The 27924-nt window shown below is 39.3% G+C and overlaps 1 protein-coding gene across 10 annotated transcripts in view; it reads right to left on the bottom strand.

Moving 5' to 3' along the window:
* Nucleotides 1-27924, bottom strand: part of RASAL2 (RAS protein activator like 2) — a 347984-nt gene that overhangs the window by 6261 nt on the left and 313799 nt on the right. For 6 of the 10 annotated variants that reach the window (XM_038542403.1, XM_038542406.1, XM_038542400.1 and 3 more), the window contains 9 exons: nucleotides 22583-22727; nucleotides 21670-21906; nucleotides 19774-19975; nucleotides 17467-17666; nucleotides 15824-16685; nucleotides 8270-8404; nucleotides 6407-6609; nucleotides 4933-5020; nucleotides 1907-1937 (listed from right to left, as the gene is read on the bottom strand). In XM_038542403.1, coding sequence (XP_038398331.1) covers nucleotides 1907-1937; nucleotides 4933-5020; nucleotides 6407-6609; nucleotides 8270-8404; nucleotides 15824-16685; nucleotides 17467-17666; nucleotides 19774-19975; nucleotides 21670-21906; nucleotides 22583-22727 — 2103 coding nt within the window. The remainder of the gene's footprint in view (nucleotides 1-1906; nucleotides 1938-4932; nucleotides 5021-6406; nucleotides 6610-8269; nucleotides 8405-15823; nucleotides 16686-17466; nucleotides 17667-19773; nucleotides 19976-21669; nucleotides 21907-22582; nucleotides 22728-27924) is intronic. The other 4 variants (XM_038542404.1, XM_038542401.1, XM_038542402.1 and 1 more) reach the window with 3 other exon arrangements.

Raw genomic sequence — 27924 nt, forward strand, 5'->3', positions numbered from 1 at the left:
GTCACATTTGGAAATAATTCACATTGTGCTCAAAATTAAAACAATACATGGTGGCAGTTTATAGTCACCAACAAAGTGAGGATGCAACAGCAAGAGGGGAAAAAGCAGCCAGAAGCTCAGACCAAGGGGTCATTTGAATATGGGAAGGGAGATGTGGCCGAAGGGGGATGCCATAAACATAACACATGAAAACAAACAGAGAACACAAGCTCCTAGACTCATTCCAGCTCAGAGTTACTCCAGGAAAGCTACCCAATAAGGAGATTGTTTTCAATTTACTTTTGAGTCTCTCGGGGGAAAAAATGCCTTAGAACCATTATTTTGGTACCAAAGATTGCTGAATAAACACACACACCAAAAAAAAAAAAAAAAAAAAAAAAAAACCAAGACGGAAAAAAGGGCCATCCCCCGCCAAAATATGGCAATTTTAAGGAAAGTAGGCTCATCTGACTTTGAGAAAAAAATCATTCCGTCAAAATATTATCAGTGTCACAAAGATTAGGAGAAACCCTAATCTTAGTTTCAGCAGGTAGGGAGATCATTCCTTTCCAACATGCTGTTGTCACTTTTCAGGAAAGAGGCTAACATTGAGAGGGGTGGTCTTCACCTACATCCGTGAAATTAAAAAGAAAAAAACACCTGAGGAACAACCCCCAAAGCCAAAAGGAGCCTTCCTTCTCTGGGAGTGTCTGAATTTACCCTGCGAAAAGCGTGGTAAGGCCGGTCAAGGTGAGGTGCAGAGAGGACAGAAAGGGCTGAGGGTTGGATGCTGCTTTTTCCTAAGGGACAGCAGGCACCCAGGGCTATGTCGGGACACTCTGTTGGGAAACGCATGGCCAGGAGGGGGGCTGAAAGGGGGACCAAGTGAGGACCACTGCCCTCTACTGACCTGGGGGATGCTGGAGGCAAAAGTATAACAGACAAGAGCATCAAGTAATGCTCCCCTTTAATCTCCTACTTTGGGAGTGGGATGGAGCAGCAGGGCTAGCAGTTTCAAAAGTATGAGAAAAACCTCTTGTTATTAGCATTAAAAAAAAAAATGTCCTCCTTTTCCCTGATGGAGGTCCCAGGTGGTAACATACATAAAATCAGCATTACTTGGCAAGCATTCATCTAGTATAAGATACTTTTTATTTTGGGATGGTAACTCATTTTAAAGGTTGGCAAAATTCAACGAAAGAAAGATCTCTGAGGCTTAAAAATAGTAATTAAAAAAATGATAGCCAATGGAGTTTACTGGGATAACAAGTATGGATCTTTAAAAAGCTGGTAGGTAAGGACTGGGCAGTGGTTCTCAGGAGACAAGGAGTAGGGGCCAATGATGATGTTTCTCCCCCTGCCCACCCCCCCCCCCCCCCCCGGTTAAGAATAGTCTCTGAACAGAGAAACTGGTAATATCTTAAAATGATTAAAAAAAGAAATTTCAGTATTAGGATAAATTATAAAGGCCCAACACAAAGGAATGTAGGTTTATCCAAAAAAAATTTTTTTTGGCATTTGTAAAAAGTTGTTTGATTCTTAAAGGGTCAAAAAAGAAGGCTAAGAATGATTGCAATGATTTATTTCCTATAAGAGTAACAGCTGAAGCCAAATAACCCCCCTGCTGAACAGCTGAAAGTTTCCAAGTGGACAAATCCCCTTTTGTAATTCCCCCCACTGCCAACTTCTCAAAAATAAAACAAAAAGTAATAGAAAAATAATCAAATAGGGACTTTTGAAAGTCAAGTTCAGTTGGCAAAAGATGCTCTGACATTTTGATTCTGCCTGGGTTGAGAGGCAAAGCAATCCACGCCTGACAGGAAGGATTTCCAGTGTGGAGAGTGCAGGAGCTGGAATGTGTAGGAGGCCAGTGTATCGGGCCAGGGCTGGGAACTGCTCAGCTAGAGAATGGACCGGGTTTACTTGCCTGTTTGAATAATCTCATCTCCATTTATGACCTGTAATTTAACACAGCGGAGATATCACTTGCAACAGTAACTAGGCAGCTGCTTGCTTCTCATAGGAGGAACCCTTCTCTGTTCTCCATCTGAGTCACATGGAGAGATCCTGGGCGGGGGGTGGTGGTGGTGGTGAAAGTGGCACAGTCCCTGGTTTGATGCTTAAGAAATGTTTCCTTAATTCCATCACCAGGATCCCCACGGCTGTGCTACAAGGTTCAAGTCAGGTGGTTCTGCCCTGACCCGTGAAATGTTCATCCTCCTGTAGTGCCAGTTAGAAAGTGGCTGACCGAGGCCAGGCCTCATAGCATAAACTCCAGGAGATCTAGAGGCTGACTTCAGGGACGAGTCTTGCCCATAGGGACATAGGACTGCTGACACAGATGAGAACCAGTTCATTGGGCACCGGACCTTTAGTGCTTTGGGAAATGTTGGGCTCAACTCTAATATAAGGAAAGCAACTGTATTTGTTTCAGAAATATTTTCCACTACCAGTGGCACCAAGGAAGATGCCAGAGACCTAAAAGTATGGGCTATCTCACTGAGAAGCTTTCACCCCAAACTTATGCACATTCTATTAAATGATGCCAGAAGGGCTGCTCTGCTCCATCAGACACTTATGATGTAAGATTTATCCCTACAAAGGAAAGGACCTGATATAAAAAGTCATTCATTACAAAGGATGCCCAAAGATGTTCAAAGTCTTTTGCTATAATAAGATTTTAATGTATCAGTAAGACAATAGCTGGAATTGGAGGTTATAATCTTTTTTTAAAAATTAGCTTTCGTGTTTATGATTTGTGCTATACACATGGTACACTGGGTTTCAAAATATGATCTAGTGGATTCTCCAAGTATTCTCAGGGACCCATGGTGGGCCTCTGGTAGAAAGCATGCAGTATAGTAATGCTTGTTTGAAAAGGTAATTTACTACAGTTGGCTAGCTTCAGTGTGATTTCATCCATGAGCTGACAGTGGTCCTTGCTGGTAATGGTCAGTATAAGCAGCTGGAAAGTGATCTATGGAAGGCTCTTCTGTTTTGACCAACATAGTCCACGGAATCCAAGCATTTGAAAACCACTGTCTTGAGGTATGGACCCAAAATGTCTAGTTTAGCCAGACCACCAGCTGACACTGACTAATGATCTGAGGATCACATTTCACCCATCCCTGAGCAGCGACAGCCTCCTGGTTAAATGAGAGAAGGTCCTCACTTTCCAGAGCTTTTGAGGCCTGATAGATCCTATTTCCTTCCTTGTTTTCACCAGCCATGCCTGACTCCTGCTTCACACACGGTTGTCTTGCCCTCAATGTCAAGACAGGGAGTGGGAGTGGGTAGAAATCGTCAGAAGCTAATGAGGCTGTCTTGACAAGCAACTGAGAAAAGGGAAATGCTCTATGCACAGATCCACAATTGTGACACACTCAAGCTTCCTCTACTTAAGATTGACACAGTTTTAGACCAGCTGGAATTATAAAAATGGTCTGCTTTATCTCATCAGAACCAAAATCTCTCCCAGTGTGGTTATTAATAGAACTCTTCCTGCATTATTTTGTCACACTGAAAATCCACGAAGTGGAAACTTATTAACAGTGGTTTTCCTGACTAAATTGCTTTCTGTATCCAGGCTATATCTCCAAAGGCTCTGGGGTGAATTTTTACAGTATGTATGGCAAGACAGCCTTATCTCCACTACCCCTTCTTCACCCACCCTGGGGACACCTAGAAAGGTTTAAAAAAAGGACCAAGTCAGATAATTACAGCAGACCTTTCTTCTGATTCTTATGAGGTCCAAATATCCAGAAACTACAGAGTCGAAAATATTCCAGGAGCGACGCTGATGAGAGCGTCACAGCTCACACTGGCTTCCACGCTGGGTGTGTCTGTGGAGCACGGGGCCCAGGAAGCCTCCTTCCACCGCTCTGCTTTCAGCCTCACTCCCAACTCCTCTGAAAAATAAACCCCATCCCACATTAACCCTGTCAGGAAACTAGACAGGGGGTGTTAAGTGCATGCTTAAGAATCCTGGGAGCTCCGACATAGACGGTCCCCTGGCTGATATGCAGAGAGGAGAGTAGAACATAAAGTTCTTGCTCCCAGTTTTATTTCATAGTTTAGGAATATGATAAGGTCTTTAAAGATGAGAAATGTAAACCCGTATGGGCTGGTTGTCTTCAGGAAGGGGATATATTTGGTGACTAGACCAGCCACTCTATCAAAACTGCACCTGCCTTTTGTTATTTGTTTTGTTCTAAAAAATACAACCATATTTTGCAATGATAAAATGAAACCCAAATTGGCGATGTCTCCTGCTTCCTGGATTTTGCTCTGATCGCTGATGTGTCCCTGTGAGGTGCTCTTGGCAGGCACCCCACCATTAGTGTCAGAGGTATAAGCTATAAGCTATGGTGAGCAGGGGCCCAGGTTCTGATTTCATCAGGGCTAAGAGGCTCTCTAAGCACAGTGCCAATAAAGAAGGGCAGCCACGCAAATCCCAGGCATCACCATCAAACCCTGAACCAAAAGAACAGCAAGGAAAGGTACCTTCCACAACCCTGTTTTTCCCTAGTATGTGGGGCTAGAGGTCGACGGCACAGTGAACGTGACTAACAAGACCGTGAACATCACAGCCAAGCAATGGTCAGTGGAGGTCACAAGCCAGACACATGCGGTGTACTTTTCACAGGTACCTAGAGAATGCCCTCCTTTCCGTAAGGAAAGAAGGAAACCCCATCATGCACTAGGTTGAGATTTGTCAAGCAACTGCACTGAGCACGCTAGTACTTTGCTGGGTTAACAGACTTGTCACCAGTAAAAGAAAGGAAAATTAATACAGGTCACATAGAAACTCTTTTAATCTTCAAAAGGTAATGCTGCGAACTTTCCAATGACCCATTTTGCAGTACATGCCTTGGCATTTCCAAAGGTCAGAAGTCAGGAAATTGAACAGTTATTATGAACAAGTGCTTTCTACCAGATTCAAGGCCTGCTCACCTGTGCATCGATTATTTTTTGCTTTGCATCAATAACTGCTTGCATCTCAGCATGATCCTTCTTCAGTTCCTCTTCCACAGCCATCAGCCTAGAACGTGGCAGCAAGGAGACAGTGAGGATGTCAAAAAGAGGCCAGCTGATGTAGGGGACAAGAAACCCAACTTGGCAGAGTCCACATTTCCATTCCTTCCCAACGAGAGGTCCATAATCATGGTTGCTTTCTTCTTTCCCACCTTGGAAGGAGACATCCAAGGCTGACCTCTCTGCCTGAGACCAGATCCCATGCATTTTTATCTCCTCTGGGACAGAATCCCCATAGTCATTTCCTCCCTCTCCTCTGTCAGATTCTAACCCCGGCCCAGCTTATTTCATTGTAAACTACCAAGCCAACTAGAAGGAAACAAATAACTCTCTCTTAATCTCAAGTTCCCTGGGACACCTGGGTGGCTAGTGGTTGAGCGCCTGCCTTTGGCCCAGGTCATCCTGGGATTGAGTCCTGCATTGGGCTCCCTGCATGGAGCTTGCTTCTCCCTCTGCCTGTGTCTCTGCCTCTGTCTTTCCATGTCTCTCATGAATAAATAAACTCTTAAAAAAAAAATTTCAAGTTCCCTTGTGACAGCTGTCCCTTCTCTCCCTGCATAGCTGAGTTTCTCAGAATGTGCTACACTTAGTAGGCCTGCTTTCTTTCTCAGGCACTGTTCACATCTTAACCCACCGACACTGAACTCCATGAAATGGCTCGAAGACTGCTAACTCTCTCCATATTTCTGAAACAACAAACCTTTTCTGTCTTTATTTTGCTTGACCTCTCTGTATAGCATTTGACAATAGTGAAGCACAGTGGTTATGAGCATGGGCTCTGGAGCCTGAATGCCTGCCTTCAAACCCTGGTTGCTCCACTAAGTGACCTTGGGCAGGTGACTTCATGGCTTTGGAACCTGTTTCTTTATTTGTAAAATGAAAATAATTCCTGCCTCCAAGGTTGGCATAAAGCATTTTTATTTAGATCAAACCAATTATTATTTGTAAAGTGCCTGGCCCACAGTTAAGTGTTATGCAAGTGTTTGGTATAACTGACCCCTCCCTTAATCTCCCTTGACATCCTTGGCACTCTCTCTCTGGCCCTAAAGATATCCGTTGATAATGTCCTTCCATGTCTCTAGACTCATGAGAAATAAACTGACTCTTGGACATTGAATACTAAGACCTATCAAGTGATTTGCAACATTTTTACTTTTTCAAATTATTATGATGAAAGAGAAAAAGGCTACCTCCATCTTCAAGGAAGGGTATGAAGGTGTCACATTTAGAAAATTTTAAGAGATACAGTCATTCACCATATCCACACGAAGTACCACAGAGCTAATGTAGAACTGAAGTGGCTTTTGCTGCCACTACTTCAGGATTCTTTGGATCATCTTTCGATCCCTTTGTGTCCTAACTGGCCCCCATCCACCACAGGTGATGGTCTGACCTGCTGATGATGCTTTTCATCTGGCTGTCCTTCTCCTCCTGCTGCCTGCGCAGGCGCTCCTCGCTGTCCTCCAGCCTGGCCTTGTATTCCAGCAGCAGCTTCTGCATCTGCTGCTCCTGCACCAGCAAGCGACGCTCATATTCCTCAAGGCGCCGGCTGGACACTCTCAGGCGCTCCTTCAGTTTAGTAATTTCCTGCTCATACTAGAGCAGAAGAGAGGCATCAAAGACAAGGAGGGAAAAACTGGAGTTACATTGGTTTTGGAAATCAATGTGGTCGGATGCTGTCTGGGCTGCTGTTCTATGTGCTGCTAATATTCTTAAAAATGATCGAAAGGCATGAATGGTAAAGGAGTTCTGTCCTCCCTCCCCCTAAAATCACATTTTAAATCTGAACTTGGCATTTCGAATCTATATTATTTATGTGTACCTCTTTCCACATTAAACTACCAGTTGCTGTAAGCTACAATCTGTATCAAATTGGGGCAGGAAAAAAAAAAGATCAAGTACTTAGGAACCTGACAAATAACTTAAGCCAGTTGTCTACCAGAGATTTCTGTATCGTCACCTGTACTGTAGGATGTCTGACATCAGACTGTCATTCCTTCATTCTACTAGAATCAGCCCTTTAGAGAAGAAGCAACATTTCTATAATGTTATGCTATCAGGTAAATAAATAGAATCTGATGGCAAAGTAAGCTATTGCTGCTTTCTCCTCAATTATAAATGTGTAAAACATTCAGGTCACAAGCACTAAGCAAAAGCCCTAAATATATTCCAGGGCTGATTAATAACTGTCTCTTGGCCCCTTTTCATGACGTGGTTCATCTGCTTAATCTGGGACTGCTTACTGGAACATGTATGTTTTTCTCACTAAAGTTTTATATAAATATACATAAACCAAAGCTTTCTATAATAAATTCTCACAAAAGCTTTATGTAATTCCAATGGTTACACAGCCCTTTCTTGTCCTAATACTGCAATAGTTGGGGTATGAGTGCCTTGGAATGTCACATTTCTGGTGAGGTGAGGTGAGAAGTAAAAGCTTTCTTACAGATGGTCTACTTAAATTTATTACTAGTTCATGATAAATCTGTATGGTGCTTTGTAAAATGCAACTATTTTCACAGACTATCCCATTTCATTGACAATCAGGCAGTTAGCTTTTGCTTACCCACATCATGATACTAAACTACACTCGTTAAGCCAATAGGTCAAAGATGACAGTTTTCATGACAGTTTAAAAAGGTAGAATGCATCAATAAGCATATTTTAGGATCAAGCTGATAAGTAAGCAGAACTAGTTGTATGGTTGTTAATTAAATGAGAGAATGCCATCCATGATGGCAAAGTTCTTATTTGATAATCCTTTTTCTCCATGTCAACTTTTCTTTAAAACAAAACCGAAATAATAGATAATATCTGTTTACAAATCAATATAGGGCTAGGAGCTCTTTATGTAGAAAAAGCAAGTAAGAGGGGAGGGGGAGTCAAAAATCATTAAATAGGACCTGGGAAGGAAGTCTGGTCCAAGGGTAATTTTGGCCTTGGTTGAAGACTAACAACCAGCTTACAGATACACTAAACATTCCCCTTCAATGACTGGAAATTAATAGCAGAATGTTCTCCAATTTAAGATAACATATAAAAAGAAAATTAACCCTTCCACTCCAGCCTGACCAACATTTTCTATTTTCATACAGAGACACTACTGACTTGAAATATACAGGTGTGTGGATGCTGGATAAAATAAGAGGTGGAGCGGAAACTGGGGAGGGGAAAGACGTCATATTATTGGCAAGACAGTCTTTCTGGTGGCCTATCACTGTGGGGGCAAAAGTGAACAAAAACAGGCTAGTTCTACCTTCTCAGCATGCTTGGATTCATCTGGATTTTGCTCAGTCTCTTCCACATCCTCTTCATACTGTCCATTGTTCAACACCCAGGCTGCTGTCCTCTCTACTGGGGACATGGTGGCAGAGTCCACAGGTGACTGCACCTAAAACAGAAACATTCATTAGCATTTCCCCAAACAACTCATTCACTAGTTAGGTTTTGCAAAGGGAGTTACTCTTGGAGGACAAAACTGTGACCTAATAAATGCTCTCAGTTCTAACTAATATTTTATTAAAGATGGGGTTAGGGGTGGGCAGGAATGAGAATATCTGCTTGTGTAAGAATATACTATTCTGAATAGAAATTCCTATGCATCACATCTAAGAAAAGAAAGCAAAGGCCTTAAAATTGTTCACTAGTCCAGTGGTCCAATCACCAGTGAAATTACAATGATAAGAATGAGAGAAAAGGTGTGACACGATGGTTTACTGCTCAGCTGAGGAAATGGCTGTGTAAGACAGAGATGATCAGGAACCAACAAACTGATTAATGCTAAACAAACTCATGAGGTATCCATTTATTTATCAGAATGCCAAATCCTCAATTTTCACATCAATCATTTAGACAAAGAGAAAAAAGAGAAGTGCTGACTTCTTGATGGATTAAGGCCACTCTGAAATCTCTATTTTAGACCAGTTTCTTCATGAATATAGGATCAAAACAATAGATATTGCATTAGTTTAAGGGATATTTTGATCCAGTTAGAATAGTCAGATAAGTTACCGTTTTCCAATACTGATATACTGAGTGGTAAGAATATTTTAAGTAGCAACCCTGGGATGCCTGGGTGGCTCAGTTGGTTGAGCAACTGCCTTTGACTCAGGTCATGATCTCAAGTCCTGGGATGGAGCCCTGAGTCGGGCTTCCTGCTCAGTGGGGAGTCTGCTTCTCCCTCTCCTGTGACCCATCTCCCAGCTCATGCTCTCTAATAAATACTTTAAAGAAAAAAAAAAAAAAGTAGCAACGATGCCACTTAAACTGTCCCTAATCTCTTCAATACTCTTTTCTTAAACTACCAATTAGGGATATCACTACCATCACTGGTAACACTTATCCTGATATCTCATAGAGTTTTAGGGACTGAGTTGAGATAATGTAGGTTAAAGTTCTTTGGAAAGTACAGAGCTTGGATGTTATCATATTTATGTCTAGAAAACTGGTACTGGATATTATAATTTATATTAAGCTATGAACATTAATGCTTTCTCTAAAAACAATGCTAGAAATATAAAACAAATTATTTTTCTCTTGTGTGCTTGAGAGAGAGAATGAAAGAGGTTGGGAGGGAGAGAGAGAGAGAAGGTAGGAGAGATCATAGCATTGTATGTGAGGTAACCTTCTTAGAATTAAAATAGATTTCTATTTTGAGGACCAATACTGTGTAATCTCATAATTGGAGGGAATTTTCTCTTCCATGCAGAGCTATCTACCTTAAGATTACTTTATGTCATTCTGGAATAGGATCCAGTTAAACTCTAAATAGACAGCTATTTTAGAAGAAGGGATTTTTTTGATGACTTTGTGATTTAAAAAGACAAGATGAAAAATATTGGCTGCAGACACTAAAAGGTTATCAAAGATAGGTTGAGAGAAACTCTACAAAACACACGTATACAAGTCATAGAATGGTGTTTCTTAAGGGTGTGAAGCAGAACCTGGTTTGGCTGATTTGCTAACAGATTACAGATAGCAATAAATGGCATCACACCTGAAGCACACATAAGCAATTATTAATGGATGTCTAGAAGTTCCTCTTTTAAAGTCATTTCCTCCACTGTGTCAAGACATAAACATGTCTTAAATTTCAAGATCTTTAGTTCTTAAAAGTCTATCTCCATCTCCACTCTGGTATCTAGGTGTGTTGTATACTTCATTCATTTGTGTACCATTTTATTATTTCTTTAATAACCATATTATCACTGATTATTTATTATCTCTTTAAAACAACTTTTTCCAGTTAGCTGAGTCCTTATGCTAAGCAATAACATCAGTAAAATCATGAGTTTGAGGTTATATATATTATATATTTATACATATTTTAATATTAATGGTTATATATTTTCTATTATGTGTTAAAATAATTATATGATTAAATGAACATCTTGTATACTTAAATAATTTTGAGAATCAAACTTTGGAAATACTGGCCTATAGGATACAGTATCAATTATAAATGGAAGGTAGTAATTACCCACATCGGAAGTTATTATGAGAAACAAATGAGTCAGCTTGTAAAAGCATTTGTAAACAGCAAGGTACTTTACACACACACACACACACACACACACACACACACACGTTCTCCCCCTACTGGATTTTAAAAGCAGAGAGCAAAAAACTGCTTCAGCATTGGCAGAGAAAAACAGTTTCACAAGAGGTTTAGGTTTTTATTTGATGTACATCTGAAAGAGAAAAGAATGTGGTTTTGAGTTTTAAAAAATTAATAAAAGGCCAATATTTAAAGGAGACCAATGCTTTTTAAATTTTATAATCTTATCACTTTAGCACATAGGGCACAAAAAAACTGCTTTTCTGTGAAACCAGGATTTTCTATTCAATAGTGGGTTGAGATAAAGCAGGTACTAAAACTGATAACTTTTACTGTTTGGAATTTATTATTTCAAGGCAGCTAATTCAATAGCTTTCTTCTTTATGCAGTGTTTCTTAAAGGTGTGAAGCAGAACCTGGTTTGGCTGATTTGCTAGTAGATTACAGATATCAGTAAGTGGCAACACGCCTGAAGCACACATAAGCAATTATTAATGGATGTCTAGAAGTTCCTCTGATATGTTGCTTCAATGAACTTTCTTTCTCTATGATCTGTCATGGGGTAGCTATTTGAGTGCCTATAAATGCACTGTACACTATGGTTGCTCCTGAGAACACATGGAGGAGAGATCTTAGCCCTCAGAAACATATTAAGAGAACAATGTCGACTACAACAAGCACAATCTAGGCTTTGACTGCTAAGTGAAAAGCTGTAAAACCCAGAGCTGGGTCATTCCACTGGTGATGGTGGTGGGTACCATATCCTCAGAATGATGAACAATGTCTAACGAATTAGAAGGGACTGTACGATAGAATTGGGCATTCAGGTCCACTCTTATTTTACTGGTTGAATCTGATTTTCAACCACTTCCTAATATATCTGAGCACTCTGCATGGCATATAGTAGGTGGTCAACAGCTGTTGAAAAAATACTAACTTTTCCTTGTATTCATGGTAAAACCTTTACAAAAGTATAAAGAACAGAAAAATAACATTGAGCAAATAAAAAATTATCAAAATAGAGGCGATTTTTTGGGTTTCTTTATTTTATAAACTATATATTGTCCCTTACATTTTTTTCTATTGGTCTCATGTGTGCTGGTCTTACTTCCCAACTAGATCGTCAATCCTTGATGCATGGCATCATATCATACAGTCTATTTTTATTTTTAAAGATTTTATTTACTTATTCATGAGAGACACACAGAGAGAGGCACAGACATAGGCAGAAGAAGAAGCAGATTCCATGCAAGGAGCCCAATGTGGGACTCATCCTGGGACTCGATCCCAGGACTCCAAGATCACACCCTGGGCTGAAGGCAGGCACTAAACCGCTGAGCCACCCAGGCGACTCGATACAGTCTATTTTTGAATGGTAGTGACAATGTAATTGCACAACAGATGCTCAATAAAATATTATTCATTTATTAATACTCTGGTTCTCTTTAGAATATTCAGTACTAGAGTATAATGCATTACTATGAGAAAGACATCATACGTTTTTTCTCTAATCCTTTGGAAGTACATCAAAGGCTTTTCTTCAATGATTATTCCATCTCCCTTACAAGCTGGCAAAAACAGCAAAATTTATTATCTCTGGTTTTTACTATTATTAGTTATTTAGGCATTATTATAAACAGCAAAATTTATTATCTCTAGTGTACAAAGAGATTGGGAAAAGAGGTTGGTAAGTGCTTCAAATTCCACTTTGCTTAGCTACAGCCTTAGGAATAAATACAGCCTATTTAGATCCACTGGCTTTCAAAGGTGGATCATTAAAGAAAAGGAAAGATGAAAAAGACAAAAAGAAAAGCAGTAGGAATTCCTACCAGGAATGTCTCTCTTTGAGATAAAGGTGTGTAGGGTTTCTCTGGGAAAAATACTAATGCTTTAGGGTGAAAGGGCCAGAGACAGCAGTTTGTCTGATCCTGTAATCCACGCATAGCCTGGCTACACTGAGGACAATGGAGAAGCAGCCAGCTTCCTCTTCCTCGCTAGGCTTTACTAGACATAAATAAAGCTTGTTGCTTTCAGCTTTTCCAAAGTCTAAGACAGTCCGGTTCTCATCACAAAGAGCACTTCTGCTGTCAACACCAAAGAAAGGGCTGGCTAAAGCAGTCAACTCTGAGGGTTCCTGAAGAGCTTAGGTAGGAGAGAGTTCAACACATCTACATGTGAAAATAGCAGTATCCTTCCAACGGGTCTGCCAAAATTGAATTTATTTTAAAAGCCTCTTCAAGTTTGAATTTTTAAGGTTACATAACATGCTCTATCTGAACACATACAGCTTAAGTACTATTACACACAAACAGTACATGCTGCACAAAAACCAAAATGGAGAGGAAAATGAGGGGGGAAAAATCCAAAAAGAGGCTGAAAAGGGTAAAAGAATTTGAAGGCAGTTTCCTGAAAGCAAAAACAAAAACATAAACAAAAAACAAACTCTCTTCTCTCTAGATTGTTTCGCTAGGATTTTATTTCCTTCCTACTCAGTACGTATACATATACGAAGACTGAAGCCAGTAATGCTGCCAACAACGGGCACTCCTTTGTGCTGAGATACAGATGGAATTTGCAATAGGACAAAGCCACTGATAATTACAGACGCCTACAGAACAATCCCCACAAAGAAATCCTCTAGTTTTGGGGACAGAAGAATTCCCCAACACAATTTGCAATTACAATATGTAAAGGAATTTGCCAAAAATGTGCTGATTATGTAGAAATTCAGAGGCTTCATGGGAGAGGAGAAAAGCAAGAAACCAAAAGATAAGGAATAAAAAATAACAACATAAGTTTAAAAGAATAAGCCATCTGCATAGAAAAAGCCAATGTAGAAAAACCAGAAACTTGAGCAATAAAAATACATGATTTATGCTTTAACTGATATGATGGTGGCACTACCAGCAAAGGTAGGAACAAAGATGAATATTTAAAGCTGCACTAGGCCATCTCACTGTGTTTGTCCTCAATTCGTGCCAATGTAATATAGATGGACTCAATTCATTGATGGTGTGGCACAAAACATTTTTAAACTGGTTGTTTGGAGACTGTATGTATTTCTTCCCTCCTGTCTATCGAGACAGTCTTCTATTCACCCATAGAAATATGTACTGCTTGTGTGATGGGTGCTATATTTTCCTACCTAAATGTTATAAATGACAGTTGGTTCCAGATGATCACGCAGAAGGCTATGTAATTTATAATACTTATAAGCCATCAATTTGAGTCACAGGCCCTGGGAACTGAGAACTTCATGACACAGGGGAATGGGTTACCATTCCTCTTTTCTGTCCAAGGCTGGGCCCCAGTCAGCTTCTGAAGAGTAGGACGGAGTGCCCTTTCTACTATCCTGTCCATCTATGCCAATCTGATATTCTTCTCTACTCCCTGTCCCATCTTCATGGACCCCAGGCTACACTTAGCTCCCCTTAGCCCCCCAAGTGGATTTCTGCCTCCACACAGCACTCCATCTCCAAAATTACTTATCTTTCTTTTCTCCTCCCAATAAACACTTCAATTCTCTGAAAGTAGTTGATCTCAATTGGAAGCTAGCATAAAAGCAACGTGTGAAAATGATCACAATAAAGTGTGAATGACTGAATGATCATCTTCTGACACATGAATTAAATGTATATATATATGACATAAAATGACACACATATGAAAGATTTCATTATATGTAATCTTGCCTTTCCTTATTAAATCAAATGAATTGGGGGAGTGCCTGGGTAGCTCCATGGGTTAAGCAGCCGACTCTTGGTTTCAGCTCAGGTTATGGTCTCAGCATCCTGGGATTGAGCCCTTTGTTGAGCTCCATCCTCAGCAGAGAGTCTGCTCAAGGACTTGCCCTCTCCCTCTGCCCTTCTCCCACTCACACTCACATCCCATCTCCCTCTCTCATTCTAACAAACAAATAAATCTTTAAAAAAAAAATAAAATGAATTGGGGATATTTGGGAAAATATAAATAAAATGAAAATGAAAAATTTAAGACTGAAGGAATTTCTCTGGAAAGAACGACCAAGTAGAGGAGGTTCTGCCCAGGAAGTGGGCTGTGGGAAAGGGTCTAAGTTAGTTGAGCTTTTCATCTCTTCCTCTACCTCCACATCCCAGGATTCTGTCAGTGTCCTAATTTTTTTTTTTTTTTTAAACAGTAACTATTAGATATGGGGCAAGGCCTCTGATCACAGCAGAGCGGAGGCAGAAGCAGCCAAATCAGTAAATGCCTACCTATAAAAAGCAAATATATTAAAAAGATGCACTGGGGTTTTATTGTAGTCTTCTCTGACTAGTGGTTTTGCTGACAAAAGGATCTGTCATAGAACTCTTTCAATCACAAAGCTCCCTAGTATGATTAGGTTTCAAGAAAAGGTCAGCAAACACAAAGGAGAAAAATCATTAGTTGAAAGATATTAAATGTATACATATACATATACATGTATTCCTCAGGTTATTAGATTGTTTCAAAAAGTAAAATAGGTATTGGTGCCTCAAAATGTAGTATGTAGGGAAGAAAATGATTAAATCCTTGGGAAAACTTTTGTCATGAAGAAAAATCTGGAAATCTTAAGACTGGTTGTGACCCTGGCTGGGCTTACCCATGCAAATAGAAATATAAGGGATTTGTAAATGAGAATATTTGTCAATGACCTGTGTTTCTATCTTTTTACCTGTCTCCTTCACTTTGCCTTTATAGGTGCTCAGGTGCTATTTTTCTAGCCATTTCCAGGAAAAGGCACATGAGACTTGTTATTTCCAGAAGGAGGTGGGGGATGAAGTAGAGAGCAGTTACATTAAGCCCTTGGCTCAGAATGAGAAAGCTTATTCTGGAAATGTTAAGGTAAAAAAAATTAAGGCAGATTAATGTCCAGATTCCCTAAATACATTCTAGTTGATCTGGCCTACAGGTTTCATAATTATTATTCATGTGTTCTAATTATTCATTCAACACTGATCTGTTCTTAGCGCAAAGCGAGGTGGCAGCTCAGCTGCTTGAAGAGAAGGAAAAGCCTTCGGCCTGGTTGTTAGTCTCCTGAGGGTAATAAGTCAAGCTTCTTTCTTTCTTCTGCCTCCCCTAGCCAGAAGCCTCCCAAACATTTCATTTCTTCTTCCCATTTAAAATAAAATATTTTTCTGTAGGAACCTTGCTAGCAATTGGATTTCCTAATATATATATTTTTATATATAAAGAAGCAGGGACACAGGTGGATCAATGGAGGCCAGACCCCTCCCGCCCCTGCCCCCATCCCTACCTGCTGTGTCTGTTGTCTCTGGATCGCTCTCACTTTGGGAACGGGGCTCTCTCTGGAGGAAGAGGACTGCTGCCGGGACCGGCTCCCATTCTGCACAGGTTCAGCCACCAGGGCCGCAGAGGCCACCGACATGCTCCCCGTGCTACGTAAGGAAGCACTGTGTGGCAAGGACGGCGGGGCTTTGGCTCGGGCACCTAACCCAGCCTGGTCCATTTTCCGGATCTGGGCCTGCCCGGTACTATTCTGCCGCGGCAGAGCAAGAGGTATGTGTCTGTCTGGTACAGTGTGCCGCCTGGAGAAATCCTCGCTCTGCGTGCTACGTTTAGTGAAATCTTCCATGCTGCTATTGCTGGGCCCACTGAGTTTGAAATCTTCACTGTTACTTTGGCTTCTGGAACTGGCAGTGCTTAGATTCTCCAAACTAGAATCCACAGAGGCCTTTGGCATTGCTGGGATTGGGTTATTGAGGTGATAGACAGGGTTCTGGAATGACAGGGGCTGGAGGCTGCCTGGCTGGTTCAAGGCTGGGTGCAAGGGCCTTCGCACTTGGGGAGCACTCTGGGGAGTGCTCTGGGTTTCCCGCAGTTGTTTGATACTGGCCACCTGGGTTATGGAAAGCTGGCTTCCAGTTAAGCGCATAGGCACATCGAGCATGATAGATGCATGCTCTACTTGAGCAGCGTGAGTGTCTTGAAGGTCCATGAGGGAGATGCTCCGACCGTTAGGAAGGCTACTTTCCTTTTCATCCTTTTCAGAATAGGTCATGCTCTGGGAGGAGGCCTGCTGAACCAGCAATAACGTTTTCCCTCTGAAATAGCCATCTGTGTTGTCCTGGCTTGGAGATTTTAGTTTATGCAAATCACTGTGGAAAAAGAGGACCCTTAATTACTCTTGAGATAAATTCAAAATAGTTAGGATTTCTCAACCCAGGGATATCAACATTTCTGAAGGCTCAGAGGCCCAATGTAGATACTTATGTCGGTTTCTAAACTCAAATTTCATCATTACAATTCCTAAAAATACAACATTTTTAGTTTCTCTCCAAAGGTGGGGAATAACACTGTATACCCCTCCATCATTGTCTTTGATTTTTACTAGAATTCCAATCATTTCCTAGCTAGGTCCTAAACCCTTCTGAGGTATTCCAACTCACTGTTAATTGGTTCTGTCTAAACCTTCAAGAGGAGGGAACAGTGCCACATGTTCAACCAAAAGGTCCTTGTTAAAGGCCCAAGTCTTGCCAATCCAAAAAAGAGAGTCAGTCTAGGCATCAACATTGTATCGACCTATCCAGCTGACATAGCCAGCTATAAAATGATGTTAACTGAGGTTCTCCAGAATTTTGAGTTCTACAATAAATGAAAATATAAATATCATAGAGCCCTTAATCTTCCCTTAAGCTGGACCTAGGTTTTATTTTTTTTTAATGTTTATTATAATTCTACAATAACATTCTAGAAAATCAGTATCCTAGATCTTGTGTTCTATTATGACAAACAATTGGATTTATCTCCGGTCAGATGATTCTTTCCAATTGATCATGACTTTTAGGTTATAAATTCAACAAATGACTTAAAAAGATTTCTGCCAAATCTCTAAGCATTCTCTCTCTGAGATGCTAGTTTTGATTCTCTCTTACATACCTGTCAGTGGGGTCTTCAAATATTTTCTGCAGCCCAGAGGAGAGGCTTCCACTGACATTTGGACTGGAGTTATGCTCAGTGAAGCGTCTCAGCTGCTGTTGTATTGGTGTAGGATTAGTTAGAGACTTGGTAATATCAGCAAGAACTCGAGGGAGCGGTCCCAATTTTGCCACGGTCGCCTGTAGGAAGGAATTTTCACCCTAATTGGATAATAAGCATTGCGACATCCACCAACGATTGTTTTTGGGAAAACGATGCCCATTGATGGAGGGGTGTAGGTTGGAGGGAAGGGTAGGTGTTTGCATATGGGAGTGGCAGGTTCATAATGCATTGTTATGGAGCAGCAGAACCATGGCGTCGAGATGAATGGAGGAGGCGAAACAAGGTGCAGCAGACATTGAGGAAAGAAAGGAAATAGAAATTAGGATTATGCAAATAAAAATTAAAAGACATGCTCAAAACAACCAAACTATTGCCATTCCAACTAAAATAGGCATGCAAAGCAAACTAAATCTTTGGGAGGCTAGTAGATCAAGGGAAGGGAGGGTAGGGGAAGAACCAAACACCTTCTAACCAAAGGACTTCAAGACCAGAGGATTGGCTAGTGTGATGAAACTTCCAAAGAAAAGGCATCGTGTGAGAAAAGAAATGCATGCCAACATACAAGAAGGTGTTGCATTCAGGGGTCCGGAGCACTGCAGGGCACACAGGTGATATTGCCATCCACTATCCCATTTACTTTTGGGAACTCTGACCTACTGTCAACTGGGTTTGCATTAGTAAGACAATCTTGTTTTAAGCAGCAAAATCAGATAAACTCTCAACGAGATGTGTCTAAGGTTTACTCCTGGTTCCCAGGACCAAACACAGATTTACAAGGAGAAGGCATGTTTACATAGCAATGCCTGTTAAAAAGATTTTGACCCTAAATTAACCAGGCCTATTTTATAAGATTTCCATATCTGCATCCCATTGATGCGGTTACTCGACGGTCACTTTTTAGTATTGGCTTTATCCATCTCAATCATTTTTTTCTTTGGGGAATTCTTATTTTCATGGAGTCTTATGGGACCCCTTAACTCTAGGGCAGTTTTACACAGCTGCGTCTGGGTCCCCTGTGTCTTCTCCACAACCGAGACTATTCAACTCTGCTCAGACGGGTAGAGTAGTTGCGCTAATGCTACCCAAAGAAGAGCCTTTACTTGCTCAACTTTCTTGAACCCTGATTCACATTCAAGGAATGTATGCTCAGCATAGCTCCAACTCCAAATCTAGCTAGCAATGCTACAAGTGAAGAAGGGGTGCTCAAGAGCACAAAACAGTTTATTATTTTACAAGTGGTAGGACACCCTACCACTTACATTGCCTCAGGAAAGTGGTCTTTATTAATAGGTTTTACTATCCCCATTTTATTGGTACAACATTGTTAAGGATAATAGGAAAATGGAGGGAAACAAATACATTCTAATCACAAAAAAACCTTTGTCTTTTGAAGTTATTCTAACATACCACCACATCTATTTATGAAGTACCTGTAGCAAACAAAAATATCAATAAATAATTATTGTGGTAAACCTAGCTAAAGTCTAAGACTTTACAACTCTATTTCTCTTTGAAAAATTCCAGAGGGAAGAAAATGATTGGCATGGTATATATTTAGTTATTAATATAGTATATAATTTTTAGCTTATACTCAGAAAATAAATGATTAAAAGTATTTTCCGCTTTTAAAATTCACAACTGTAGAGAAAGAAAACATCAGAATTTTCAGGTCCCGTGTAACTCAGTAGTACTAATAGTTATATTGAACTCTCCGACTTATATAACAAAAAAAGTCTCAGGAGTAAAACAAATTAAACATGATAGTCTCAGCATTTTTCTAAGTTCACACTTTTGTTACAATTATTAGATGAGGTTTCATCATCTCATCCTGCTATACATGAATAAATCTGCGTTTAGCAATGTTTGATGTTAGTTTCTAGGCAAGTTTTTAGACATGTTTTATACAATGTCCTATATAACGTTCTAAACATATGATTATTTATAGAAATATATATGCCATTAATTCAGTGAATTACTTAAAAATATAGGTTAATAACTTCATGGCTTTCTAGAATTTCTTGGTTTGTAGGGAAACCATATTTTACTCAGAATTGGTAACTATTTACTCCCAGGCTTCTAGCACAAAAGGTTGCTTTTGATCAACAGAAAGCATGAATGCTGTCACTCTGTGGATACTCTTCAGAATTCAGGTATATTAAGGTTCTCTAACTCCCAATCTCCCATTATGCTTCCAGCCTACTTTACCTTATCAAGCTGGGAAACTACTTCCCATAGTAAGGAATGCAAGACTGAAAGCTCTCGGCCCAGATCAATGTAACCATCAAAGCCTGGGGTGTTTGAGATGGTGTCCGGATTAGAGATTTCCAAAAGAAAGCGCTTCATTCCACCCCATTCATGTTCTAAAAAATCATTCATGAATGCCATATATTCTTCTTTGTTACCAAACCTGAAACAAAGGGAGAGAAAATGGGAAAGGACATATTCAGGAAAAGAGATGTTTGAGTTGACTTTACAATGAGCTTTAAATTTTTTATTTTTATGTTAGGGAGGTAAGTGACTAATTTATAATCTCTTAAGTGATAAAGACTAAAACATACTTTCTTAATACTGATGTAAAACTCAAACACTCTGCATAGCTTTCTATTCTCTGTGGGCTATAGCTAAATCTTTTTTTTTTTTTTCCTGGTATTTAAGGCTCTCTGTAAATAACCTTCATTTGCCTACCAAATGCTCATCAGTATAAACCTTCAATATTGCTAGCTTCTTCAGAGTCTCCCAAATATATCTGCTTCTCCAAGTCTTCGCTCATGCTATTTATTTTCGCTAGAGAAGAACTTCTCTTCTTTGTCTATCTAAATTCTAGGTACCTTCGGGGCCTTGCTTAAGCCCAGAAAACTTCTTCCAAAATAACTAGAAATAATTTTTACTGGAATTAACTCAAATATGGATAAATATGTCTATTTCTGTGTTATCTCATAAATAGGATACAAAAAGTTAAAATAGTGTACTTCTAAAATGCCACTATTTATACCAGAAAACAATGTCTCATTCAAGTTCTAAATTCAAGTTCTAATTTTTTCCTTCAATACATTGCTAATAGAGAATTCTGTCTTTTTAGAAACAATGAAAAGTGGCAAAAGAAAGGTGAGAGTGGATACACTCTGCCATTCAAACATATCCACTGTTTGCATTTGAGTGCATTTTCTCCCCAAAGGTCTGCTAACTTCCTTTCAAAAAATTTTAAATGTATAGAAAAGTTGAAAGAATATACAACAAACAACCATATGCATTCATCTACATTAACCAACTGGTAACATTTTACCAAGTTTGCTTTCACTTTCTCTCTCCACACACTTTTTATTTTTTATTTTTTTTGCTGAACCATTTTAAACTAAGTTGCAGACATAAACTCTAAATACATTAGCACCTATTTCTCCAGAATAAGGAATCTCTTACATAAACTCATGCCATTATCACACTAAAACTTTTTAAAAGCATTATCCATAAATCTTATATATTTCACATTTAATTGTCTCCAAAATGACTTTTATAGATTTTTTTCCAATTCAAATCCAGTTAAGATTCAAGCATTGCAGTGTTTCAAAACCTAGAACAGTCCCTCTCTATCTTTTCAATTTTTCATGGCATTGACTTTTTTTGAAGGGGCCAGGCCAATTGTTTTAGATAATGTAAACACTGAGTTTGCAGGTGGTTTTTATACTTAGGTTTTTGTATTAACATATTTCTGGAATAATAGCGTATGTATCTTCTAGTATCCTTCTTTTCTGCTAAAGTTTTTTTTTTTTTTTCTGCTAAAGTTTTTTTTTTTTTTTCTGCTAAAGTTAACAGCACTTTTCATTTAGTATAATTATATCTTCCTCATTTTCCATATTATTGGATATTTTTTGTGATCACTGGGGTGGCTGCAAAAATTCTACTGAATGCACATACCACAGGTGACTTAATGGATTCCTTTATAAAGTGAATATTTAAGCTGTTTCTTTTTTCTTTATTTTTAATACCACTACAATGAAAATCTTGTAACATGGGTAATGAGGCTCCCCAGCCCCATCCAAATTTTAGGTGTCACATATTTTTTAAATGGTGTTTTTAAAAAGTGCTTATGGTAGTGACACCTACTTGGCAAAGTTAGCCAGGTTCTGAATGACCTTGGCAATCAGAGTCAGGGTGCGAGATGTACGGTCATCAGGGTACTCTTGCATAAGGTTGAAGAGACTGGGAGACATGATGGCAGGGCACAGGAAACGGAGAAACAATGAGGCACTGATGAGCCGCTCGCTGATGTCCTGTTTGCCACGGTTCAGGCACTGCTGCTTCCACGATGCAAACACTTCTTTCAACTCACGAGGGAAAACACTGGGAAAGAAAAATTACCAAACCTCTAAATATAAAAATACCATAACCAAAGGAAACACAAGTGATCCCACTCTGACCCACCACACCTCTGCTTTAGAGCCAGGCTAAGAGGAGGAGAGCCTAGAGGAGAGAATCCTGCCTGATTCATGGCTCAGAGTTGGCGGAAAATTGACGAAAGTCCAGATGGAAACTGGGAACCCAAAGCTACAAAACTTAGGGATTAGTGTAAATTTACTTTTGCAAAGTAGGAAAATGGCATGAGGCTCCTGATTAAACCATCTGGTTTAAGAGAGCTTATCATAATCTCTCTAAAGAGTATTCATCAAAACTCTTCCAAAAGCTCACCAATTGCTAGGGTTGGAGCAATGCAAAAATCATTAACACAACTGTTTAATGCTAGTAAGTATTCCAGAAAGCCATTAAAGTACTTTTGGTATTAGAGGATGTGGTGCTAATATTCTGGGGAAATATTATATTTACGTAGATAGTCAGTTCACAGGTCCTGCTGCTTACAATGGAGACTTGGATTTTAGAGAGGACTCTATTAGGGAAATCTTCCAACTTTCCCCTAAGCCCTTCCTTTGGTTGGGGAATGCTACAGTTAACATTGTGATGACTTTTACATGGAAAACTTTAAGTTCCATAAGCAGGGGCTGAAGCATTGACACCTGCTCACCAGTAAGAGTTGATGATCTTGCAGAAAGCCAGCTCACAGCACATCTTCAGGTTGCTCTGATGGTCTATCAGTTCACTAGAGGAACACTTGCTGGGATCCACTTCACAGTTCTCATCTGACTCGTACAAAGCTTTGATGAACTCCCCTGTTTGAAGATGACAGTTAGTATAACCATGAATAGTGTCCTCCTGAATAGAATAAAAGGATTTAGGATTTCTGTCCTAAAATGTATAATGGGAATTTCTTTCTGAGACCTGACATGGAGGGCACAAAGGATTGTTATTCCTTTAGAACCCAAGCGATAGCACATCCCTCATATCATGTTTATTTCCTCATCCTGGAAGTGGAAAAAGTGTAATCACTAACATCACCATTACGGTATTTATAAAAATAATAATAATACTTAAAACAATGATACAACCTTAAATCTATTATCTAAAACCACAAATATACTTTATTAGCAGGAATTCATTCTTTGTTATATGGCCCTTCTACTAGGGTGAATGATATTATTTTAGAAGAAAAAAGAACCCAAGCTTGGTTGAATAGCCCACCTAAGCTGGTGCTGAACATAGATTCGAGTAAGGGTCTCTAGGCTTACTTCTTGTGAAAGAGACAGTAATTCAACATAGCACAAAGTCATATAAGAACAGTTTTTTTTTTTTTAAGATTTTATTTATTCATGAGAGACACACACACAGAGAGGCAGAGACACAGGCAGAGGGAGAAGCAGGCTCTATGCAGGAAGCCGGACATGGGACTCGATCCTGGGCCTCCAGGATCAGGCCCTGGGCCAAGGCGGTGCTTAACCGCTGAGCCACCAGAGCTGCCCAAGAATAGTTCTTTATATAATCTGTATATGCTTTTCCAAAAAAATTTAACTTAGAAGCACTGTTTTTATATCCCATCTTCTATAGAGATAAGTCTAGTATTCCTTGAAAAAACAAATCCTTACCTTACTGGTTTATCCCCCACTGTACACTACACCTTGTGTATGTTCCTGTGTTCCATGTTTCATACTGTTTTATGCGTATTTGTTCGTATGTCTCATGTTCACATCTCTAGGATGAACACCCTTGGAGGTCAGGGGTCAACTTCTATTCATGTCGAATAGCTCCTAAAGCACTGTAGATGCTCAGTAAATACTTATCAGAGATGATAGTATGTATTCTTGGGTTTTTGTAGGTCTAATGACAGAGAAGTAGATTTTGCAAAGATCCTTTCAACTCTGCTTCTATCTCTCGAGGTTCAGGCTAGTTCTAATAAATTTCATGGAAGTGAACAAAAATTTCTCCAAAATTCAGTAGCAGCAGCAGCAACATGAGGAACATTTTTTGTTAAAAGGTTAGTAGTGGGATCCCTGGGTGGTGCAGCGGTTTGGCGCCTGCCTTTGGCCCAGGGCGCGATCCTGGAAGACCCGGGATCGAATCCCACATCGGGCTCCCGGTGCATGGAGCCTGCTTCTCCCTCTGCCTGTGTCTCTGCCTCTCTCTCTCTCTGTGAGACTATCATACATAAATAAAAATTTATTAAAAAAAAAAAAAAGGTTAGTAGTGAGGTAAGCAGGCAATAATTTGGAGGAAAATTGCTTGGAGAATTGGAAATTAGTGCATGGAAAAAGTAAAGGTTTTGAAGCCAGACAGATCTAGGATCAAATCACTCGACCACCGAGGGGCCTTGAAAAGTCACTTAAATAATCTGAGTTTCAGCTGCCTTATTTGTAAGATGGTGTTAATAACTCCCACCCTACACAGCTGCAGTGAGGATCAGAAATGATGTGTGAATATAAAAGTATCTAATGTGGCACCTTGCACTTGGTGAGGGATCCATACAATAAGTACAGATATGTACAACTATGCAACTGAAAAATGATTTTTCATAAAGTGAAGTGACCCCAACAAAAATATTTACCAGTTCCCAGAGGATTTGTATTTGAAGTGTTCTCAATGTCCCCTACACTATGTGCTTCCACATAATTTACCTCATTTAAAGAGTAGCTAAATTTAAAACTAACTCATCAATGTCAAATATTCCATATAAAAGTTGGCCCATCTCTAAATTTGTATCATTAATATTCTTTTTTTTTAGATTTATTTATTTATTCATGAGAGATACAGACTGAGAGAGAGAGGTAGAGACATAGGCAGAGGGAGAAGCAGGCTCCTCGCAGGAAGCCTGATGGCGGAACTCGATCCCAGATCCCAAGATCACGACCTAAGCTGAAGGCAGGCACCCAACTGCTGAGCCATCCAGGCGTCCCTATCATTAATATTCTGTTTAGTGACTTCCATGAGGCTTTATCTAGTCTAGGGAAACAATATTAAGGTTAGTAAATAACTGGTTAATTTTCAGAATTGTTTTGTATTTTTTAAGAAGAGAGTCAAATAAATAATGTAAGAGTCCAGAAGTAAATTGTCCAAAGACTTTTTTTACTTGATTATGATGTATTTGAAATCCTCTAAAATTGAAAAAAAATTTCACTTTTGAAACTATAACCTGTCTGATAATGTGAAAAGAACTATAGTAAAGGTGAACCTTTTACAGATTTGTACCTCAAAGCTGCTTACCTGATTAAAAATTGAAACAGATTCAGTAATCCATTTGCATTTGTTCTCTTGCCTTTGAAAAAGATCTGAGCCAAAGGGTACTTGCTACGTTGTTTATTTTAATTAATTAATTAATTAAAAAAATTTTTTTTGCTACGTTGTTTAAATTTGAGTTTGCACATAGTGTGTTCTATGGTGTGTCTTCTATGTAAATCATTAACTCATTACTATCTCACATTCAAATTAGGTGTGTAGAAATAAGTCAACAGATCTGGTCAGATTATTGCTAAAAAAAAATTTGCCTCTGTCACCAATGATGGAAATCAAGCATTTTAAAGGCCTTTTCTAGATTTCACTGATGATATTTCCAGAACATTAACATATAAGCTGATTTCAGCCAGAAATGTAAAAGGGGTTAACAGGTGGAAGCTTTTTTTTTTTTTTTTTAATTTTATTTATTTATTTGACAGACATAGTGAGGAGAGAAAGAGCATGAGGAAGGGGAAGAGGGAGAAGCAGGCACCCGGCTGAGTAGAGAGCCCACCGTGGGGCTCAATCCCAGGACCCTGAGATCATGACTTGAGCTGAAGGCAGATGCTTAACTAAGTCCCGCAGTTGCGCCACATGGAAGCTTTAAGTCAAGTCTAAGTGAGGTGGGGTCTGTGCAGTAAATAATAATGCTTTAATCAAGGTAAATGAATATTGTCAACATGACTGGCAACTTTTAATTAAATTTTCTCTGAGAATTCTTCAGGCAGCCTGGAAACAGCATCTTTATTTTTTGCCCGCAGTGAATGAAATACAACTATACTTTAATTATTCTGAGTGCTTGGATGTCCTTATTAATTTAATTTTTTGGTTTACTGAGACTTCACTGTGAAGCCTTTTTATATAATACTTATTATAAAACCTTCCCCAATTGTAGTATTAGAGGCTCCTGCCACACTAAGTACAGTTTATATGAAAATAACAATCTTTTTCAGGTAACTGAAAATGCTGCAGTTCTTAAGGGTGACTATTTGAAAAATCACATTACTATCTCAAATCATATAAAATAAGTCTGAATTTACACTGACTCTCAGATACACTAAGTTGTTTGCAAAGAGAGTTACTGTCATAAAAATAAAATGTAGGAGAAAAATCAGCCAGTGAGCATCTAGAATATTAGGGCTAACTAGAAATGTGGGGAGTTAAATGGGAAGAAGACAGTAGATACTCTGTCCTGAAGCAGCTTACTAATTAATTTTGTTTAAGCTTTTGGAAGCAGCAGCCATTTTCCCTACCCTGGTCCTTGCTCTTGGGTTATAAATATGGTAATAGATATCTTTGTGGGGTTATTAGAATTGCTTCTCATGTTCAGTGAATTTTCATGTCTTATTTAGTGCATCAGCTATTTAATTATTCCCTGCCCTATCAAAGCACCTGCATCGACTTTTCACTTTGGAAATTCTGTTTATTGAGTGGCAGAACATAGATTTTGATTTTTAAGAAGTAGGTGGTCAACATGTATTTGCCCCTATGTCCACAGAATGGAGACTATGGTTAGAAATGCTTCATCATTACCTTTCAGAAGGCAGTACAAATCCTTAAAGTCATGAGATACACTTTAGGATATGGCTGTAATTAAGCTCTTTAGGTGAGGCCACGAACCTCTCTGTATCTGTCCCAATATTTTTAAAAAAGATTTATTTATTTATTTATGATAGACAGAGAGAGAGAGAGAGAGAGAGAGAGGAGGAGAGAGAAGCAGGCTCCATCCTGGGAGCCCAACGTGGGACTCAATCCTGGGACTCCTGGATCGCGCCCTGGGCCAAAGGCAGGCGCTAAACCACTGAGCCACCCAGGGATCCCTATCTGTCCCAATACTAATGAAATCCATCTTCACTATTCTTATAAATTCCCATTAGATTTTATTAATTTATTTGAAAAGATAGAGTATGCAAGAGGGGGCAGAGGGCAAAGGGAAAGGGAGAAGCAGGCTTTCCACTAAGGAGGGAGCAGGGCTCGATCCCAGGACCCTGAGATCATGACCTGAGCTGAAGGTATACGCTTAACCGACTGAGCCACCCAGGCGCCCCCAATATCTGTTTTTATATAACCTTTCTACTTTTCAAGTTACACACATAGTTTCTGTATGTTACACGGGAAATTTCATAATTCCATCAGCCAGAATTAACTTATTTAAATCTCTGAAAAAGCACAGGATCTCTCTCTCTCTCTCTAGAAGGGTTATAGGGGTTAGGTTATAGGGGTATCCTTATCTTTCTTATCTCCCTATCTTATAAACTTGTTAAGGGCAAAAATCTCTCCATTTATTCAACATAACTTACTGTCTACTCTTGATTGTCACATGTGACTATTGGGTATTTGAAATGCGGCTAGTGCAAACTAGAATGTGTAACAAATGCAAAATACACACCAAATTTTAAAGAGTTGGTATGAAAAAAAGTTGAATACCTCACAAATAATTTTTATTTTGGTAACCTGTTAAATATTTGGGTATACTGGGTTAACTATAATGTCATTAAAATTAATTTTACCTGTTTCTCTTTATCCTTTTTATTAACCTTTTACATTCTGCAGGAAGTACTGGGGAAATGAGGGTAAAAGAAATGACTCTGTTCTTCAAGAAACTCACATCTGCTTTACCATGAGTAAGTCGCCCAGCACAGTGCCTTATGCTAGTGGTAACTGCTTGAATTTCATGACCAAATCTGGAATTCTAGGTGAGTGGCCTAGTCAGTAAGAACTACTGATTGGGTAAAATGTAGTAATTATTAAAAATTCTTGAGATCT

The sequence above is a fragment of the Canis lupus genome, chromosome 7, assembly GCF_011100685.1.
Source record: "Canis lupus familiaris isolate Mischka breed German Shepherd chromosome 7, alternate assembly UU_Cfam_GSD_1.0, whole genome shotgun sequence".
In the NCBI taxonomy this organism is placed as follows: domain Eukaryota; kingdom Metazoa; phylum Chordata; class Mammalia; order Carnivora; family Canidae; genus Canis; species Canis lupus.